We start from the raw sequence: 20777 nt of genomic DNA on the forward strand, positions 1-20777 counted from the left end.
AGTTGAATCAGGGGTGCTTATCCGGGGCTACAACAAAAATGTGTACTGTTGGGGGTACTCGAGGACTGGAGTTAGGAAACACTGGGTTAAAGCAATTCCAGGAAACTGGGTTACTTCCTCAGTCGGTGCGAACAACTTCCTGTCCTCTCCAATATTGGACTGGAGCCAGTGCTCGGGGACGCCCATGTGTGTGCACCCTTTGTCAGTGTTTCATAATTACTTCCCCATCTCACTCCTCAGCCATTAGTTCAAATCCCCTTCGTCACTCATTCCCTCTCCGCAATGGGACCCAACTAACAGAGCCTCCCCTCCCCAGGGTTTGTAGGGGTTTCAGTAACAAAGCAGTGGTGAGCATTGAGGGAGGAATCAACGTGTGCCAGCCAGCTGCACAGCAACATGCCAAGGCCCCTGGCCCTGACTAGACATACTGTTTGTTTGTCTTTGATCTGTGCCCTTTTTTCAATTCCCATTTGTTCCAAAATATTTTCATTAATGACCGTCTTGTGATTTATCCTCATTGGAGCTTCTGAAATAGACATGGAACTTTGGTTAATATTGAACTTCTGAAATGAACAGAGATCTCTGGTTGTCAAATGTCTTACAGTGCACAGACCAATGCAGGCACATGCACACACGCACAGAGAGAGAAAGGAAGAGGGAGCGTGAGGAAGAGGGAGCAATAGATATTCACTTCCATTTCTACTCATGTGGTCATTTCATTGTCCAGCCCACACAGTCTCTGACCGCAGTCACACATGCACCTGCTCGCATCACTACACGTGTGGTGGAGGAGTCATTACTGCCTCTCTGTGTGTGTGTTGTCACAACACCAGAATTGTGACTTTGATACTAATACCAGGTTTAGTATCACAATACTCTATACCATCACGATACGCGATACCGAAACGATACCAAAACACTATACCACATCAAAAAAAGAAGGAATATTAGCCAAAGTCGCAGAATGGGACTTGATCCAGACAGATAAACTCAGCTACTGCTCTGTTCAATCATTGGGCATCTTTTGAATTGCATTTAAAAAAATGTATATGTCAACTTTTTTCAGAGACTGCAATGTATGCGTTAATGAATCAATTATACAATCATACAATCAATTTGACTTTGTTTTTACCAATATAACTTTTATTTGAGTGTTAAATCAAGATGCAGCCTAGACCTATTCACAGTACAGGTAGCCTAGTGGTGGGGCGGCAGGTAGCCTAGTGGTGGGGCGGCAGGTAGCCTAGTGGTTAGTGTTGGGCCAGTAACTGAAAGGTTGCTGGATCGGATCCCAGAGCTGACAAGGTAAAAATCTGTTGTTCTGCCCCTGAAACAAGACTGTCCCCCAGTAGGCTGTCATTGTGAATAAGAATTTGTTCTTAACTGTCTTGCCTAGTTAAATAAGGGTTACATTTTTGTATTTTTTTTAAATGCATATCAATAGGAGTGTGTGTGCATGCATTGAGTTATTGATCTGGTTTTGGCTGATTTCATGCGTCTACTGATCAACAACGTTTGCATAGAAGTAGTTTCTCTTGTAAAAATGTGCGCTGTCTCTTTAACAAGTAATGACATCATTCACGAAGCAAGAGGGGGGCGGCCTGTCAGAGCACAGTCAGTTTGCTGAGGCAATAGATCATCTCTGGGAGAGATGTGAGAGAGAGAATGAATAAGTGAATGAATAAAGTTTTTGGTGGCAATCAGCTCCTGGAGAGAGAGGCAGTCGGGACTGGGCTGTATAGACGCCTGCCCCATTCGCCACTCCGCTCAGCCTCTGCTTCACATTAGCTCCTCACAGCTTCACACTCACATCAGCAGGGATCACAAGCTGCTCCCACACAGACACTGTAAATCTCATCCGTTCTTCCTTTCTTCTCCTTTCCCGTCACGCCATCTCTTTTTTTCTTCTTCATCTCTGTTCCTGCGCTCACTCCAGCCATCCCTCAGTCAGTAGCAATGTTGAGGAAACTAGATGGAGGAGGTGAGGAAAATGAATACAAATATAGCTGTAGTAGTATGTGAGGGAAGGAGGAAGGGTATGTTTTAGTCATCTAATACCCTTTGTGTTCTCCCCCTCCTCTCCAACTGACCCCAGTTTTCCTTAGCCGCCTGGTTCTTATCATGTCTACAATGTCAGGGAATTCCCCTAAAGCACATTTCACTGAATAGGAGAGCCTCCATTAGGGGGAAGAAAGAATGTCAGTTTGTAGTTACAATAGCTTGGTAAAAGTTATTTATCAGCGGGGTGTGTGGTCGTGTGGTGGTACTGTTTGTTGTGTCTGTGTGAGAGGAGTGGGGCCAAGCTGCAGTGGGGAGGACCCTCACCTCCCTCTCCCAGAGTCCTCCCTCCTTTCCTCCCTCTCCCAGAGTCAAAGCCCGGGCCGGTGGCCTGCTTCAAGGGCTGTCCCTGACAAAAAAATGAAATAAATATTGGTCTACCGGAAGTCATCTGTTCTTTTGACCAATTGATTGGTTGAAATGTTTAAACGTCTATTTTTCCGTTTATAGACACACCCTATGTGTTTCAATAAAATCAACTATATGCATTCTATAAGCCTTGAACTTGTCTGATGCTTTAAGTTTACGATTTGATTAAATAAGACAAACCCCTCGAGGGCGCCGTTTTCATATCTCAAAATAATTGTCATGTGGTTAATCAAAATTCTTTTCCAAATCTAAATGAAAATGATACAAACCTAAAAAGTAACTTTTATTTCCATTGCCAGCTATGTAAAAATAGCCTACATAAAACCAACAAATAAAAATATTGCATCCTGCAGGTAGAAATGATCCTGATAAAAATCCTGTAAATCACATTGGCTACACATGGCCTGTCTGCAACGAACTTAAAACATTGTATCAACTATTAACTTGGGTCTGGCCTGAAGCTTGCATTGGCTAACTTGCAACATTGTATAAAATATTCTGGGCCCTCAGAGTTTCCTGTACCAGTGAGCTCGGGACAGACACAACTGTAGGCTATTTGCGCAAGGGATAAGAAGCAGTGCTTGATTTGGGCAAGAGCTCACCGGAGCTGAGTACCGGCACCACCTCTCCTAAAGTCCATGGAGAAGAAGAGCACCTCCTCCCAGCTGCCCACTGCACTGAGGCTAAGAAACACTGTCACCACCGATAAATCTACGATAATCGAGAATTTCATTAAGCATTTTTCTATGGCTGGCCATGCTTTCCACCTGGCTACCCCTAACCCGGTCAACAGCTATGCACTCCCCACAGCATCTTGTCCAAGCCTCTCCCATTTCTCCTTCACCCAAATCAAGATAACCAATGTTCTGAAAGAGCTGCAAAATCTGGACCCCTACAAATCAGCTGGGCTAGACAATCTGGACCCTCTCTTTCTAAAATTATCCGCCGCAATTGTTACAACCCCTATTACTAGCCTGTTCAACCTCTCTTTCGTATCGTCTGAGATCCCTAAAGATTGGAAAGCTGCCGCGGTCATCCCCCTCTTCAAAGGTGGCGACACTCTAGACCAAAACTGTTACAGACCTATATCTATCCTACCCTACCTTTCTAAAGTCTTCGAAAGCCAAGTTAACAAACAGATCACCGACCATTTCGAATCCCACCGCACCTTCTCCGCTATGCAATCTGGTTTCCGAGCTGGTCATGGGTGCACCTCAGCCACGCTCAAGGTCCTAAACGATATCATAACCGCCATCAATAAAAGACAATACTGTGCAGCTGTATTCATCGACCTGGCCAAGGCTTTCGACTCTGTCAATCACCGCATTCTTATCGGCAGACTCAACAGCCTTGGTTTCTCAAATGACTGCCTTGCCTGGTTCAACAACTACTTCTCAGATAGAGTTCATTGTGTCAAATCAGAGGGCCTGTTGTCCGGACCTCTGGCAGTCTCTATGGGGGTGCCACAGGGTTCAATTCTCGGGCCGACTCTTTTCTCTGTATACATCAATGATGATCTTCTCAACTGTATACATCAATGAACTTGACTTCTCAACTGGCCTACCTGGTTAAATAAAGGTGAAATAAATACAAAATAATGTTCTGTTGCTGGAGCTCCTGTTCCTCTTATAGAATATTAGCTCAAAAGTATTGTTGAGCTCCTGCACCTAATATAAACACTACCAGCACCCAAAATGAGTACCGGAACCTATTTCAGTCCAAGTCAAGCACTAATAAGCACTAATAAGTAATCAGGAAGCCATAAGACTCCTGAACAGCTAATCAAATGGCTACCCAGACTATTTGCATTGTCGTTGATGTTTGAGGTGAAGAAAACATTACTTTGAGAAGCTGCACAGGTCATTAGTGGAGGTGCGTTAAGCCAATCAGAAATACTATCAGATCCCCAAATGGGCACATTAATATGCCTACATTTGTGAGCAGGCCAGGTAGCCTATAGGCCTACTTCTGTGCGTGTGCGTCCTTACTCAACATTGACAGGGGCGCTCCAAACAAAAGACTGAATAAATTGACAAAAATCGTAAATGTAATGAAATTAACCAAAACTTGTTTCTCACAAGTGTAGCATAGGTTGTGCACTCTGCAAACGATGTGTCCACTCCTACAATGAGAACAGAAAGACCGACTAAATAAACTAAATATAATAATATTGAATGCATTAACAGAAATTACCATAACCAAAGTAACAAACATTGTAGATTACAAATGATAGGAATTAACGGTAAATGTACTACTGGTGATATATGTAATGGGGAATTGATATACATTAACAATCAAACGCAAACAAAAACAATTCACACAATGAAGTTATGAAACAATGAATGTGCACAAATTGTCGGGAGAGAGCGCATTCTGGACTGAGAAGTGCATTATTGTCACGTCCTGGCCAGTATAAAGGTTAATTAGTATTGTAGTTTGGTCAGGACATGGCAGAGGGTATTTGTTTTATGTGGTTCAGGGTGGTGTGTCTTGTAAAAAGGGTGTTTGATTTAGTAATTCCGGGTTTTGGTTTATGTTTAGGTATTTCTATGTGGAGTCTAGTGAGTGTATGTCTATGTTTGATTAATTGGGTTTGGGACTCTCAGTTGAAGGCAGGTGTTGTCTATCTGCCTTTGATTGAGAGTCCCATATAGTAGGGTGTGTTTGTGTTTGGTATTTGTGGGTGATTATTCTGTGTTGAGCTTTATGCTTTGCCAGACTGTTGGTTGTGCGTTCATTCACGTGGTTTGTTATTTTGGCATTCATTTTTGAAAATAAATAAACGTCAAGATGAGCCTGCACTTACCTGCTGCGTTTTGGTCCTCCTTCACCGACGACAATTGTGACAATTATGCATCTGGGCGCATGGTCAATCTGATGTCTGCATTGGCCATGCAGCATTTACGTGATAAGGTCTCAGCAGAAGTCAGGGCAAGAATGGCCTCAGCAGAAATCAGGGCATTCATACGTCTTGCGCTTCGCGGAGTAGTACAGAGCTGTTGTCAAGGAAGTGAGTTTGTGTTTTTTACAGGATGTACCACCCCCACCTACTGTCAACCGATCATGTCAATCCAGAGCTATACAGCGCACTCTACATTGTTACAACATTTGGGGGATGAATGGTGATGCAGTACGGAGTTCGATTTGGCCTCTGTATGCCTCTGGAGGCTTCGCAATTGCGTCACACCCTTTATATGGAGCCTCCGACCTCATTTTTGGATCAAGTATTGGCTTTTAGTCTAGGCACAAATATATATACAGCTGGACTAAAACAATCTCGGGTTGACCAACAGCCTAACGACCAAGCAAGCGACCAGTCGATTAATTGGGGTCAGCCCTGCTTCAGAATGGAAATGGAGTAATTAGTGACAGCCCATCCCAAATCCTGAGATCACTGCACCTGCAGTGTTTCCCCTAGGATTTTCTTCAGCAGCGGTGGCAAAGTTAGCTTGGAATAGTGGGCCTGGCCAATTGTGCAGTCTCCAACCAAAATGTTTTGAGACCGGCCTCTTGGCCACAAGAGAGACAAAGAGCTAATTTCCTGAAATTATATACTTTGCTATGGGCAGAGAGAAAATGATACAGTTTTAAAGCTAGTTTCCTGCAATTCTACACATTTTGACATGGCTTATGCTGTGTTCTTATGCTATCTGAGTGACTCAAGCCTTATAACAAAATCAATGCCATGACATTTTTAAAATTTTAGATTCTCCCTAACGGTCTAGTTTTTATTTTGTGATTGTTAGTTCTCAATGATGTTATTTAAAAATATGTAACTCCATTATCTTTTCTACATACTTTATATCTGGTTTTAGTCATTTAAGTTTACACTGAAAACGTTTTACCGACCACTGCTAAATGAATATAGGGGCAACACTGGCCTGGCATTGTGACGGCCTGTATGTGGAGCTTGTCAAACCAGTCAGGGGAAAGATCACAGCCGCGTACTCGCTTACTCTCCTTCTTGTTGCTCTTTTTAGCGCTCTTTCATGTCGCTATACTTTGCTATTTTTTCTGTCCTCCTACTCAGTTCTGTTTTTCTCTTGTCTTTTTGCTTTCTGTTTCTTTAACCCTTTATATACTACTTCCTGCTTTCTGTCTATTTCTCTCCTTCGTGTCTAAAAAGTTATGAATTTTGGATCAACGTGGTGGCTGGCTTGAGCAGTTTTTACTGAAGAATTTCCTATTAATGAGCCAGTGTCTGTAGAGTGAAGCCCTAGACACAAATTTCACTGTTCAATCATGTGCATATTTTTGGCCCCTCTTTTTTAACCACAATGACCACAAATGAGACAGGACAGGAAAAGTGTGTCTGCCTGTAGCGCTTCCAAGTGTGTTTCTGTCACAAGAAGGCTAATAGGCCTAGCATATCATTTTAGAAATGTTTTGATATGCATTTTCTTGCAAATATCCCATTGATAATAGCCTCTCTATTCCTATCTGTGGTTAATGCACATGTAGACTAAGTTATCACAAGTTAGGATCAGCCTTGAATCATCAGTCACATGGGGACAAAAGTGAAGGATCCAGACAGAGAGTGACCTCAGAGTGATCTGTAATGTCTTCCTGTCTAAGTAGCATGAATAGTAGGTGTATTATTTCCGTGGTCAGTTAACATGCAAAGTCACACATGATATCACAGCATAGTTGTACGCAGTACAGCAGTATGTGGTCTGATATGTCAGCTGATGAGTGTGTCTTTTTGCCTCAGGTGTTCCAGGCTCATTCGGTTGCCCTAAATGGTAGTGGTCATTTTCATGTAAAAGGACTAGGGCTGTCAAATGATAAAAATAATGAATCGCGATTAAGTGCAATTTTTGAATTTGCTCATGTGGACCTAAATAAACCATTTTCCATTTAAAAAGCAGTGTATTGAGTTATAGGCATACTACACTGAACAAAAATATAAACGTAATATGCAACAATTTCAAAGATTTTACTGAAGTACAGTTCATATAAGGAAATCAGTCAATTGAAATAAATTCATTAGGCCCTAATCTATGGATTTCACATGACTGAGAATACAGATATGCGTCTTTTGGTCACAGATACCTTAAAAAAAGGTAGGGGTGTGGATCAGAAAACTAGTCAGTATCTGGTGTGACCACCATTTGCCTCATGCAGCAGCGCAACACATCTCCTTCACATAGAGTTGATCAGGCTGTTGATTGTGGCCTGTGGAATGTTGACCTACTCCGCTTCATTGACTGTGTGAAGTTTCTGGATATTGGCGGGAACTGGAACACGCTGTCGTACACGTCGATCCAGAGCATCCCAAACATGATCAATGGGGGTTACATACAGGTCATGGAAGAACTGTGACATTTTCAGCTTACAGGAATTGTGTACAGATCCTTGTGACATAGGTCTATGTATTATCATGCTGAAACATGAGGTGATGGCGGTGGATGAATGGCACAACAATGGTCCTCAGGATCTCATCACGGTTTCTCTGTGCATTCAAATTGCCATCTATAAAATACATTTGTGTCCATAGCTTATGCCTGCCCATACCATAACCCCACTGCCTCCATGGGGCACTCTGTTCACAATGTTGACATAGGGCAAACCGCTTGCCCACACAACGCAATACATGCTGTCTGCCATTTGCCTGGTACAGTTGAAACCGGTTACGACACCGAACTGCAGTCAGGTCAAGACAATGGTGAGAACGACTAGCACGCAGATGGCCTTCCCTGAGACAGTTTCTGACAGTTGGTGCAGAAATTCTTTGGTTGTGCAAACCCACAGTTTCATCTGCTGTCCGGATGGCTGGTCTCAGATCATCCCGCTTGTGAAGAAGCCGGATATGGCGTTCCTGGGCTAGCGTGGTTATACATGGTCTGCGGTTGTGAGGCAGGTTGGACGTACTGCCAAATTCTCTAAAACAACGTTGGAGGCAGCTTATGGTAAAGAAATTAACATTCAATTATCTGGCTACAGCTCTGGTGGACATTCCTGAAGTCAGCATGCCAATTGTACCTGTGTAATGATTATGCTGTTTAATCAGCTTCTTGACATGCCACACCTGTCAGACGGGTGGATTATCTTGGCAAAGGAGAAATGCTCACTAACAGGGATGTAAACAAATTTGGGATGTAAATACATTTGTGAGAAATAAGCTTTTTATGCATATCAAACATTTCTGGAATCTTTTATTTCATTTCATGAAACATGGGACCAACACTTTACATGTTGGGTTGATATCTTTCTTCATGTTACACTACCGTTCAAAAGTTTGGGGTCACTTAGAAATGTCCTTGTTTTTGAAAGAAATGCAGATTTTTTTGTCCATTAAAATAACATCAAATTGATCAGAAATACAGTGTAAACATTGTTAATGTTGGAAATATTTTAAAGGCTGATTTATGAAATATCTACATAGGCATACAGAGGCCCATTATCAGCAACCATCACTCCTGTGTTCCAATGGCACGTTGTGTTAGCTAATCCAAGTTTATCATTTTAAAAGGCTAATTGATCATTAGAAAACCCTTTTGCAATTATGTTAGTACATCTGAAAACTGTTGTTCTGATTAAAGAAACAATAAAACTGGCCTTCTTTAGACTAGTTGACTATCTGGAGCATCAGCATTTGTGGGTTCAATTACAGACTCACAATGGCCAGAAACAAAGAACTTTCTTCTGAAACTTTGTACTCTGGTTAGAGCCAGTTTGCGTAGTTCTGTGAAGGGAATATTACACAGCATTGTACGAGATCTTCAGTTTCTTGGCAATTTCTCGCATGGACTAGCCTTCATTTCTCAGAACAATAATAGACTGACAGGTTTCAGAAGAAAGGTCTTTGTTTCTGGCCATTTTGAGCCTGTAATCGAACCCACAAATGCTGATCCTGCAGATACTCAACTAGTGTGTAGAATAATTCCCAAATATGCGGAGAAGGATATCACATATCTATATAACTTTTGTGTACCTATTCAGGATACATCACCGTGAAGAGATTCATTCATATCCATAATTATGCATTTATATGCAGTACAGATCAGGGACCCATGATGAAATTCCGTTACTGCAATTCCGTTACTGGGTGTAAATCCACTTTACTTAATGTAGTTCAAAACCCAAAATATATTTTTTTCAAATTCAATGTGTCGTGTCATAGCTGACACCCCATTCTTTCTACAGACATTGTTGAATCTTAATTCAGAGCAGATATTTAAGAGTTTTTGGAAAACGTGGACACATAAAAAACGGAGGGAGATTTTACCGAAATTCTGTTATCAAACTTTGCGTCTGCACATTTCTTCCAGTAAATGTATTTTATGTTAAATGTTCAGTGTAAATTGTTAAAAGTAGTCCTTGAGCATAGAGTTGGTTTGTTAATCTATGAAATCAGTGTTTTTTCTTTGGCATACATTTTAAGTGAAAAAAATCTGAGCCAGTGCAATTCCGTTTTTGTGGAATTGCCCCAGTGTGGTTGTGTTGATCACAGTTGTTCATAGAAACTCAGTGATTATTAGTTAATATCTATTGATTCTTGGACCTCAGTCTGATTCCCTTCTTTGTCCTCCAACCATCACTCAGTTGTTTAAAATATTTTTGACAAAGATCTCGGCTTTTCCTTTAAATTGGTAGTAGCTTTGGATTTGTATGTGAGTCTGCATCGTGTAATTCCTTTCAGAATGGTATGCATACAATATGTGACAGTCTTCTTACAGGAAGTAGTGTTAACGCTGAGCACACTTCCTGTGCTGTGATGACTGTCCTGTCACACGAGGGTTGGCGTTGCTGTGATGTTGTCTGACCTGCCCTCTTTCTTCCTGGAAAGAGCTCCCTCTGGGTTTTGGCAGTGACTCATCCACTGGTTGATTATGGCAGTGAACGTCAGGCAAATACTTAGACCACACTAAATTAGGCATTAATGAAAAAGGCTTATTTTTTAACGTTGTCTTTCTAGCAGCTAAAGATTTTCACAAATGCATGTTCTGTTCCTTCCTGTTGAAAATCCACATTTTTAGAATGGTGGATACTTGGTAATCTGAAATGCTGTCAGCTTTTTTCATACCTTGAGTTTAATCAACGCTATCAGCCCTCATATTAAATTTGAAAATTGATATTGGCAACTAACATCATCATTCTATTTGGCATGTGCCACCACCACCTGGTATGCATCAGGACCACTTGAGTTCCATCTCTTGTTGAATCCTCACCACATGATGGAGGATGTGTTTGGGCCTGAGTGTCTGATTGGCAGCCAGATAGATGAGCTTTGTGGTCTCAATTAAGGCTCACTGATGTCTCTGTCTGCTGCATGTTCACTCGCTGACTTATCTGGCTTTAGTAGTTTCCTATGTTGCTATGATCTCCTGGGGATGGGTTTTGCAGTACTGGTGAGTTATACATGAGTTTGATTGGCATAAGACTGTTGGAATATATATTAGGATAATTGGATCTACACTACATGATCAAAAGTATGTGGACACCTGCTTGTCGAACATCTCGTTCCAAAATCATGGCTATTAATATGGAGTTGGTCCTCCCTTTTGCTGCTTTAACAGCCTCCACTCTTCTGGGAAGGCATTCTACTAGATGTTGGAACATTGCTGTGTTGACTTGCTTCCATTCAGCCATAAGAGCGTTAGTGAGATTGGACACTGATGTTGGGCGATTAGGCCTGGCTCGCAGTCGGCATTCCAATTCATTCCAAAGGTGTTCGATGGGGTTGAGGCCAGGGCTCTGTGTAGGCCTGTCAAGTTCTTCCACCCCGATCTCGACAAACCATTTCTGTATGGACCTCACTTTCCTGTTTCAGCATGACAATGCTTCCATGCACAAAGGGCCTTCCTCAAACTGTTGCCACAAAGTTGGAAGCACAGAAACGTCTAGAATGTCGTCGTTTGCTGTAGCATTAAGATTTCCCTCTGGAACTAAGGGGCCTAGCCTGAACCATGAAAAACAGCCCCAGACCATTATTCCTCCTCCTCCAAACTTTACAGTTGGCAGTATGTATTGGGGCAGGTAGCATTCTTCTGGCATCCACAAATCCAGATTCGTCCGTCGGACTGCCAGGTGGTGAAGTGTGTGATTCATCACTCCAGAGAATGCGTTTCCACTGCTCTAGAGTCCAATGTCTGCGAGCTTCACACCATTGCAGTTGACACTTGGCATTGCACATGGTGATCTTAGGCTCATGTGCGGCTGCTTGGCCATGGAAAACCATTTCATGAAGCTCTCGACGAACAGTTCTTGTGCTGACGTTGCTTCCAGAGGCAGTTTGGAACTCGGTAGTGAGCGTTGCAACCGAGGACAGATGTGTCCCATTCTGTGAGCTTGTGTGGCCTACCACTTCGCGGTGAGCCATTGTTGCTTCTAGACGTTTCCACTTTACAATAACAGCACTTACAGTTGACCGGGGCAGCTCTAGCAGGGCAGAAATTTGACGAACTGACTTGTTGGAAGGGTGGCATCCTATGATGGTGCCACGTTGAAAGTCACTGAGCTCTTCAGTAAGACCATTCGACTGCCAATTTTTGCTATGGCGATTGCATGGCCGTGTGCTCGATTTTATACACCTGTCAGCAACGGGTGTGCCTGAAATAGCCAAATTCACTCATTTGAACTGGTGTCCACATACTTTTGTACATATAGTGTATGTTTTCAAGAGGGTTCTGAGTAAACAGATATTGGAAGGCCTATAGAAAAAGATCAATAACATTATTTATCATGTTGCGTGTTCTACACATTTTCCTTCCCAAGAAAATTGCAAGAAATTACCGGGCTTCCTGATATTCCCGTTCAAAGTGCATATGCTATTTAAAAGCATATAATACCTGCAAATTTTGTCATTGTTGATGTTTCCTAGTTTTAACAGGCCTATGAAGCACTGTTGGCCGATTGGTCAAATGTTATGAGGTTATTACAGTCTAGTGAAAAATTTAAATTTGTTTTAGCCTACCTTTGTTACCCTATGAAATGCGATTAAAGGTTGCATGTACAGTTTCACCATAAACAATGCGTGCACTTTGAATTAAGGGCGACTTTGTGTAAGTAAATACGGTAAACTACAACAATGTGCGCACACACGCACAAACACACACACCCTGAGTGTTGATTATTGATTATGCAGAGAGCAGAGAAGCCGAAGGAAGACCGATTTAGACATTGCTTGCATATCATTTCCATTTCACATCATGCTGTTCAAAGAAATAATGTATTATAATTTACCGGTTTCTCGCAATTATTTATCCCAGGAAAGGGGAGTGGGTTTGGATGGAAAATCCCAGTAAATTTTGGTAACCCAGCTCCAACCATTAAACCCTATTCTTGACTGATGTGTTGTATTCCTGTCTGTTACAGCTCTTCAGTGTCTGGATGCTGTTAAGCCGTGTGTGAACAATGCTACGTGTGCCACCTTCACCAACGGGACAGGCTACTGCAGGTAAGACTGGCTTGGCTGAGGAGGAACCCCTCAGCTGATTGTTGAGTCCAGGACTAACCCAACCCAAGGGATAAATCAAACCCCATCTTTCCACAGGCACAGGGAACACTGACTAATACCAATACTGAGAGCACCACCAAAATATATACTTATACCTCCAAAGAGATCTCGGGGGATCTCCCAAGTTGTTGTTGCCAAATTAATAAAGACTCTGCCACTGTATTCAATGGTAACACTATCATTAACTGTCTAAATCCAGATAGGGTATTGCTTTTTAATGTTGGGGAATTCCACATTAACAGAGTGATGCTGAGACTGACTTTTCACTTTAAAATGTATGTGAAACAGAAACCAATGATTGCAAAGTTAAACAATTTCTACATAAAATTTTCCAAAAACACATTTACTTTAAGAACCGTGCAGATGCAAAGTTTGATAACAGAATACCGGCACGAACAGCACCAACCGTCATTCTGTTACCAAACTTTGCATCTGCACTGTTCTTCAAGTTCTTCTCTTAACACAGAGGCCCCCCAGGGGTGTGTCCTCAGCCCTCTGCAGTACTCCATGTTCACTCACGACTGCGTGGCTTTGTATGACACCAACTCCATCATTATGACCATCCTGTGTCACTTTACTTGGACTATGAAAATATACTTTATGAAACTGTCAATAAGCATTATGACCAGCATAATCATATAAGCTAGATAGGCCTATCACATACATGTCCTTATGTCAATCATCAGTCAAAAAGAGGGTGTCTTGTCCTACTCCTGAAATGTGCATTAGGGTAGGTGCATGTCTGACATCAATGTGAGCGCAATTACGATGATAATTAAATATGGTAAATTTCAGAAAATTGTATATAACATAAACATACTGTTGACAAGTAGGTTATGGTGTAATGGAATGTTTTGCCTTGTGAGTTTTGACACTCTTATGTAGGTGTCATAACCAGCAATAAAATAATGCAATATATCTCACAACAGGTCTAAATATATGTTGTGACAGTGTTAGGACCATATTATGACAGGTTATGTCAGCTGTTATGACATAATGACATGGTATTGACCGTGTCATAACGTGTTAGGAGGCTGGATGTCAAGTAAAGTGCTACCTAATTTTAATTGGAAATTGTTAAGTAGTCATTTTGCATAAACAAACCATACAACTTTAACTTTGCAATCATTGGTTTTTATTTGACATACATTTTACAGTGAAACATCTGAGTCTGTGTCACTCTGTTACCATGGAATTGCCATGTTCTGTAAAGGTCTGTAGTTATTTAGGTTTGTCATGGCATAGGCCTAAGCCTAATTCCTTTGAAAGTGCTTGTAATTATGACCTTAGCAGAGAAAGAACAGATACTCCCAATATGATCACCAATTATGGAAGCACACAGCTGGGTCATAAGCCTATTATGTTTCATTTAATGGTATGTGAATCACACCATGTTTCTGTTCCCAAACCTGTGGAATCTGAAAGGTTTGCTGCTTTCAAAATAAATAGAAAACATCTAGGCTATAATCAATGTTTGCAAATACACTACATGACCAAAAGTATGTGGACACCTGCTCGTCAAACATCTCATTCCAAAATCATGGGCATTAATATGGAGTTTGTCCCCCCCTTTGCTGCTATAACAGCCTCCACTCTTCTGGGAAGGCTTTCCACTAGATGTTGGAACATTGCTGCGTGGACTTCGATGGGGTTGAGGTCAGGGCTCTGTGCAGTTCTTCCACACCGATCTCGACGAACAATTTCTGTATGGATCTCGCTTTGTGCACGGCGGCATTGTCATGCTGAAACATTAAAGGGCCTTCCCCCAAACTGATGAGACAAAGTTGGAATCACAGAATCGTCTAGAATGTCATTGTATGCTGTAGTGTTAAGATTTTCCTTCACTGGAACTAAGGGGCCTAGCCTGAACCATGAAAAACAGCCCCAGATCATTATTCCTCCACCACCAAACTTTACAGTTGGTGCTATGCATTGGGGCAGGTAGCATTCTTTTGGCATCTGTCAAACCCAGATTTGTCCATTGGACTGCCAGATTGTGAAGTGTGATTCATCACTCCAGAGAATGCGTTTCCACTGCTCCAGAGTGCAATGGCGGCGAGCTTTACTCCACTTCAGCCGACGCTTGGCATTGCGTATGGTGGTCTTAGGCTTGTGTATGCGGCTGCTCGGCCATTAAAATCCATTTCACGAAGCTCCCGACGAACAGTTCTTGTGCTGACGTTGCTTCCAGAGGGAGTTTGTAACTTGGTAGTGAGTGTTGCAACCGAGGACAGACGATTTTTACGAGCTACGCACTTCAGTACTCTCCGGTCCCTTACTGGGATCTTGTGTGGCCTACCACGTTGTGGCTGAGCCATTGTTGATCCTAGACATTTCCACTTCACAATAACAGCAGTTACAGTTGACCGGGGAAGCTCTAGCAGGGAAGAAATCTGACCAACTGACTTTTTGGAAAGGTGGCATTCAATGACGATGCCATGTTGAAGGCCATTCTACTTTCAATGTTTGTCTATGGCTGTGTGCTCGATTTTATACACCTGTCAGCAACGGGTGTGGCTGAAATAGCCGAATCTACTAATTTGAACTGGTGTCCACATACTTGTGTGTATATATAGTGTATGTTACTCTACAGGTGTAGGGAGTCCATTGTGTGTCCTCCCCTGGTCTAGAACATGACACTGACCTTGAACTTGGTGTAGCTTTTTACCATCAGTGGTTGTAATGAGAACGACTAGGAGGATAAGGGAGCCGAAGGAAAATAACACTGAACTTGAGTCAAACACACTGGTTTTAAGGGTGACTATTGAGTAACTGGCATTGACTGCACCAGAGGGAAGTTTCAACATTCAAGTTTGTCCCTCTTCTCTATTATCTAAAAATATAAATGTACTCCTTTGTCCCATATTGAATGTCTATGATGATAACGGTAGCAGCAGAGTTGAGTATGTGAAGGCTGAGGGGCCTGGCAGCGGGCTGCGCCTCCTGAAGAGAGGAGTCTTTCAGTCCAAGGCCAGTCAGGTGACCGAGAGCAGGGCAACTGTTAGACTGATTAACCAATCAGTCTATGTGCCGTCGTCACACAGGCACGGCTCCTTCCCGCCGACCGACCTCAAAAGAGTCATTGTGTGAAAATCCCATTATGTGTTTATTAGACTTCTAACATATTAAAAGGCAAGCAGTGAAAAATAAACAGTGACCTTCCATTCCCCCTCAAGACGTGTAATTATGGACTGTAGAGCAGCCCAGGGGTGAGAGAGATAATTATGATGACTACTGTTGTGTTGACATGCTGTCTTTTGGACAAGGCTGGACACCGGCAGGGGACGAGGGAAGCAGGCTGAAATGTGCTCGAAGATGGATTGATGGCTGCCCGTTGGCTTTTGTGCAAATGAAACAGGAGGATACAGAGAAGGGATACAGGAGGATACAGAGAGGGAACAGGAGGATACAGAGAATGGATACAGGAGGATACAGAGAAGGGATACAGGAGGATACAGAGAAGGGAACAGGAGGATACAGAGAAGGGATACAGGAGGATACAGAGAAGGGATACAGGAGGATACAGAGAAGGGAACAGGAGGATACAGAGAAGGGAACAGGAGGATACAGAGAAGGGATACAGGAGGATACAGAGAAGGGAACAGGAGGATACAGAGAAGGGAACAGGAGGATACAGAGAAGGGAACAGGAGGATACAGGAGGATACAGAGAAGGGATACAGGAGGATACAGAGAAGGGATACAGGAGGATACAGAGAAGGGAACAGGAGGATACAGAGAAGGGAACAGGAGGATACAGAGAAGGGAACAGGAGGATACAGAGAAGGGAACAGGAGGAGACAGAGAAGGGAACAGGAGGATACAGAGAAGGGAACAGGAGGATACAGGAGGATACAGAGAGGGAACAGGAGGATACAGAGAGGGAACAGGAGGATACAGAGAAGGGAACAGGAGGAGACAGAGAAGGGAACAGGAGGATACAGGAGGATACAGAGAAGGGAACAGGAGGAGACAGAGAGGGAACAGGAGGATACAGAGAGGGAACAGGAGGATACAGAGAAGGGAACAGGAGGAGACAGAGAAGGGAACAGGAGGATACAGAGAAGGGAACAGGAGGATACAGGAGGATACAGAGAGGGAACAGGAGGATACAGAGAAGGGAACAGGAGGATACAGAGAAGGGAACAGGAGGATACAGGAGGATACAGAGAAGGGAACAGGAGGATACAGAGAAGGGAACAGGAGGATACAGAGAAAGGAACAGGAGGATACAGAGAGGGAACAGGAGGATACAGGAGAATACAGAGAGGGAACAGGAGGATACAGAGAAAGGAACAGGAGGATACAGAGAGGGAACAGGAGGATACAGAGAAGGGAACAGGAGGAGACAGAGAGGGAACAGGAGGATACAGAGAGGGAACAGGAGGATACAGAGAAGGGAACAGGAGGATACAGAGAAGGGAACAGGAGGATACAGAGAAGGGAACAGAAGAATACAGGAGGATACAGAGAGGGAACAGGAGGATACAGGAGAATACAGAGAGGGAACAGGAGGATACAGAGAAGGGAACAGGAGGATACAGAGAAGGGAACAGGAGGATACAGAGGAGGGAACAGGAGAATACAGGAGGATACAGAGAGGGAACAGGAGGATACAGAGAAGGGAACAGGAGGATACAGAGAAGGGAACAGAAGAATACAGGAGGATACAGAGAGGGAACAGGAGGATACAGGAGAATACAGAGAAGGGAACAGGAGGATACAGAGAAGGAGATAGGGGCACATTCAGCTGATGCTTAGTAATGCTTTTTCATTGAGGTGACACCCAAGCATTCCTCTGTCTATCTTTTTGCTTACTGGGAACGTATGAGAGAGATGAGTCTGGGAGGGAGAGGCTGGCTGGCTGGCTGGCTGGCTGACAGAGCAGATTCTGGGAGGGAGGGGCTGGCAGAGTCTGGGAGGGAGAAGCTGGCTGGCTGGCTGGCTGGCTGGCAGAGTCTGGGAGGGAGAGGCTGGCTGGTTGGCAGAGCAGGGTGTGTTTCAGCTGTTGGACCGGTGGGACTACAAACCTTCAGCCAGGGTGTGTGAAAGAGGCGTGTGTCACCGCTGTGTGTTTTGTGTGTCGCCTGTCTGTTGAGCCGGAGCCCAAGTGAACCTATGTGTCACAGCACAGTGTTGATCTTAACATTTAGAAAACATAAGCTACGCTAGACCAATAAGGCCCAAAGAGAATGGCCGTTGGATGATATTCCTGTTTTTAGGAACATTCACAAGATACTAGAGCCCAGTACCTGAGAACAGCAACCCTAGGGCGAGAGTGATGGCATCCAAACCTTTTTTCTTTGCTGAACAAAATCCCTTTGTCTACTGCAGTGCCATGGTGCAAACTGATTATTTCTCCTCTCGCTCTCTTGCTCTCCCTTTCTTTTCTGGCTAGAGAGTTTAGTGTGTAGTTTGTTTGACCTGACAAGTAGAATTTGCCTTGGGGCAGAGGGAGGGAGAAAGAGAGAGTAAAGAAAGGAGGATGTCTCTAGCAGTAATTTGAGGAGAGTATCTCAGAGCAGACTCGTCGCTGATGAGCGGTGGGGAGGGGGGAGAGAGAGATTAGCCTGTCACTGCCCCTCGCTCATCACTCTGTCTGTCAGTCATCTCTCAGTCTGCCGGGCTAGATGCCTCTGGACACAATTTATCTGGCTTCTTAATCCGTTGCTCCCTCTCTCCCTCAATTTATCTCCCTTTTCATTATTCCCACCATCTCCTCCCTTTCTTTTCATTTAACCCCTCCACCCTACTTTTTGTATCTCTGTCTCAGTCCTTCAATCACTCTGTTACCCCTTGTCTTTGTCCCACTGACTTAACCTTACCCCCTTTCTACATGTCTGTCAGTCCTCTTTCATCCTAGGCTTTCCCTGCAGAGAGCCATGATCCCAATGGAGCATCATACAGCCTCAGGTGAAACAGGAGAGAACCAGAAACTCTAGCAGTAAGGAGGGAGAGCAGAGTGGAGGAGCACTGCTTTAGCTCAATCACTTCCTCACTCCTTTCACTGCACTCTACTCCATACCTCTACTCCACTCCAGCAGACTAGCAAGCACACAGCCGCAGTAGCTGATAACACACACACACTTGAGTGGCCAGGCAAACACATGACCAAAACCTAAGTCAATAAAACCCTGTGATTTTGAAGAAACAAACCCAAGGCGTTGATTTTTCTCTTCATAGTCTCGAGTCATCACGGTCCTCTTACCCACCACAGCTCAACTAGATGCATTGATAGTGTGGAACCACACAGATTAGAGGCTAAAGCCAGGCCCAAGGGCACCTTGAGACTAGGGAGTGGCTGGCCTGGCACTGGGACAGTCAAGCAGGGAAGGAGCTGAAGTGTGGCTGGCACAGAGGGCTAGGAAGAGGTCTGCCGATGGGGGTGTTGGTGGATGTTAGGGAGGGGTATGACTGGGGGCTGTGTGTATGGTCTATGGGAAGGTTCGGAACGGGGTGGAGACGAGACCATTCATCATTGCCAACTCTTGTCAACATGGCCCGCTAGCCAAGAGGGACTGTCCCTTTTGAGGGTGTGTGTTTGTTCCTGCCACACACACATGCACACACGCGCACCCCCCCCCACATGTCCACACACTCTTCACACACCCACTCTCACCCTCAAAGGGAGGAAGCCTTACAGAATAGTGGGGAATATAACAACCAGATTCTAAACCCACAAGACACTGCAGTGACAAGAGGAACTCTGTGACAAAGATCTGTGGTGATAATGACAATAATGAAGAGGTGATGCCACTCTGAAGCCATCCCACTGTGGCCTCATGTCCCATCTCTGAAGCCAGTACAGTTAAGCTGGGCTAACCATGTGAAGTTTAAAATGAGAACCTTTTCAAAGGCCCAGTGGTTGTATGACCTCAATGAAATATGTAGGCCTCCTAGACCTTAATAACTAAACGACACCACACAACAGAGGAAAGCAGATGGAGCATACAGACTCAAAATGGATTCTTCCTTCTGTCTGTCAGATCTTGATTCTTTTGGAGTGTGCTTTTAAATACAGTTTGCTATTTTACCACACAGCCCAACATTGGACTCCACCCTCCAACAGTCTCTTTTTCTCTCCTCTCTTCCTCCTTTCATTCCCTCTCCCGTCTCCCCGCAACCCACCCTTTTTCTCTCTCTATTAATTACTTTCCATTCGCACCCCTCCCCCTTTCCCCCCATCACTCGTGTTGTTTTTGCAGCCTTTCTTTCTTCTCTTTATGAAAATAGGTTCAAGCTGAAGCTGAACGAGACAGAGTGTTTGCTTCCAAAAATACCACTCTGACATGTCTTCTGAGTAAAGAGCATAGAATGCAGTGAGCAAAAAGGAATGGGAGAGTTTTATTGTAAAGAAGCCAAGAAAGAAAAGCAATACTTTTTCTATTATGCCCATGGTGTCCTATAGCCTAGATCAGGTGTGTTAACCACACGGTCCCCCAAGGACGATTCTGTGATTCAATTTTTACAGCTAGGAAATATAGCACATTTTCAGTGTGGACCTCCAGACCTCATTGAATACCGAATGTGGCCCCCGGGGAAATGAGTTTGACACCCCTTGCCTAGATCTTCTAAAAAGAGGCACACATCTCCCAATATTTTCAACCTACACCACCATTTTTGGTTTTGAATTGTTACTTTCTACTGTAGAATATATACTACATACTTGCACCAGAGAGTCCACCTACGCTTCAGTCCAACCAGCCAAAGCGAATGAGGCGAGTGTGAAATGTGAACAGGAACTCTGTTTGTACAGCCCAGTCAGTGTCTGATGGCCAGAGGGAGAGAGGAGAGGAGGAGGGCATGACAGAACTATTAGGCATTAGTGAGCGGGCGGGGATAAATGAGAGAGTTAGAGAGGCGAAATCCTCCCCTCAGCCCTCACCCACGCC

The 20777-nt window shown here is 43.7% G+C and overlaps 1 protein-coding gene across 1 annotated transcript in view; it reads left to right on the forward strand.

The window, feature by feature from the left end:
* The window catches only part of notch2 (notch receptor 2), a 54627-nt gene that overhangs the window by 5186 nt on the left and 28664 nt on the right, over positions 1 to 20777 (forward strand). Inside the window, 1 exon segment of the mRNA XM_014216483.2 lies at positions 12745 to 12826. Coding sequence (XP_014071958.2) covers positions 12745 to 12826 — 82 coding nt within the window.

This window comes from Salmo salar, chromosome ssa10 (assembly GCF_905237065.1).
Source record: "Salmo salar chromosome ssa10, Ssal_v3.1, whole genome shotgun sequence".
NCBI lineage: Eukaryota > Metazoa > Chordata > Actinopteri > Salmoniformes > Salmonidae > Salmo > Salmo salar.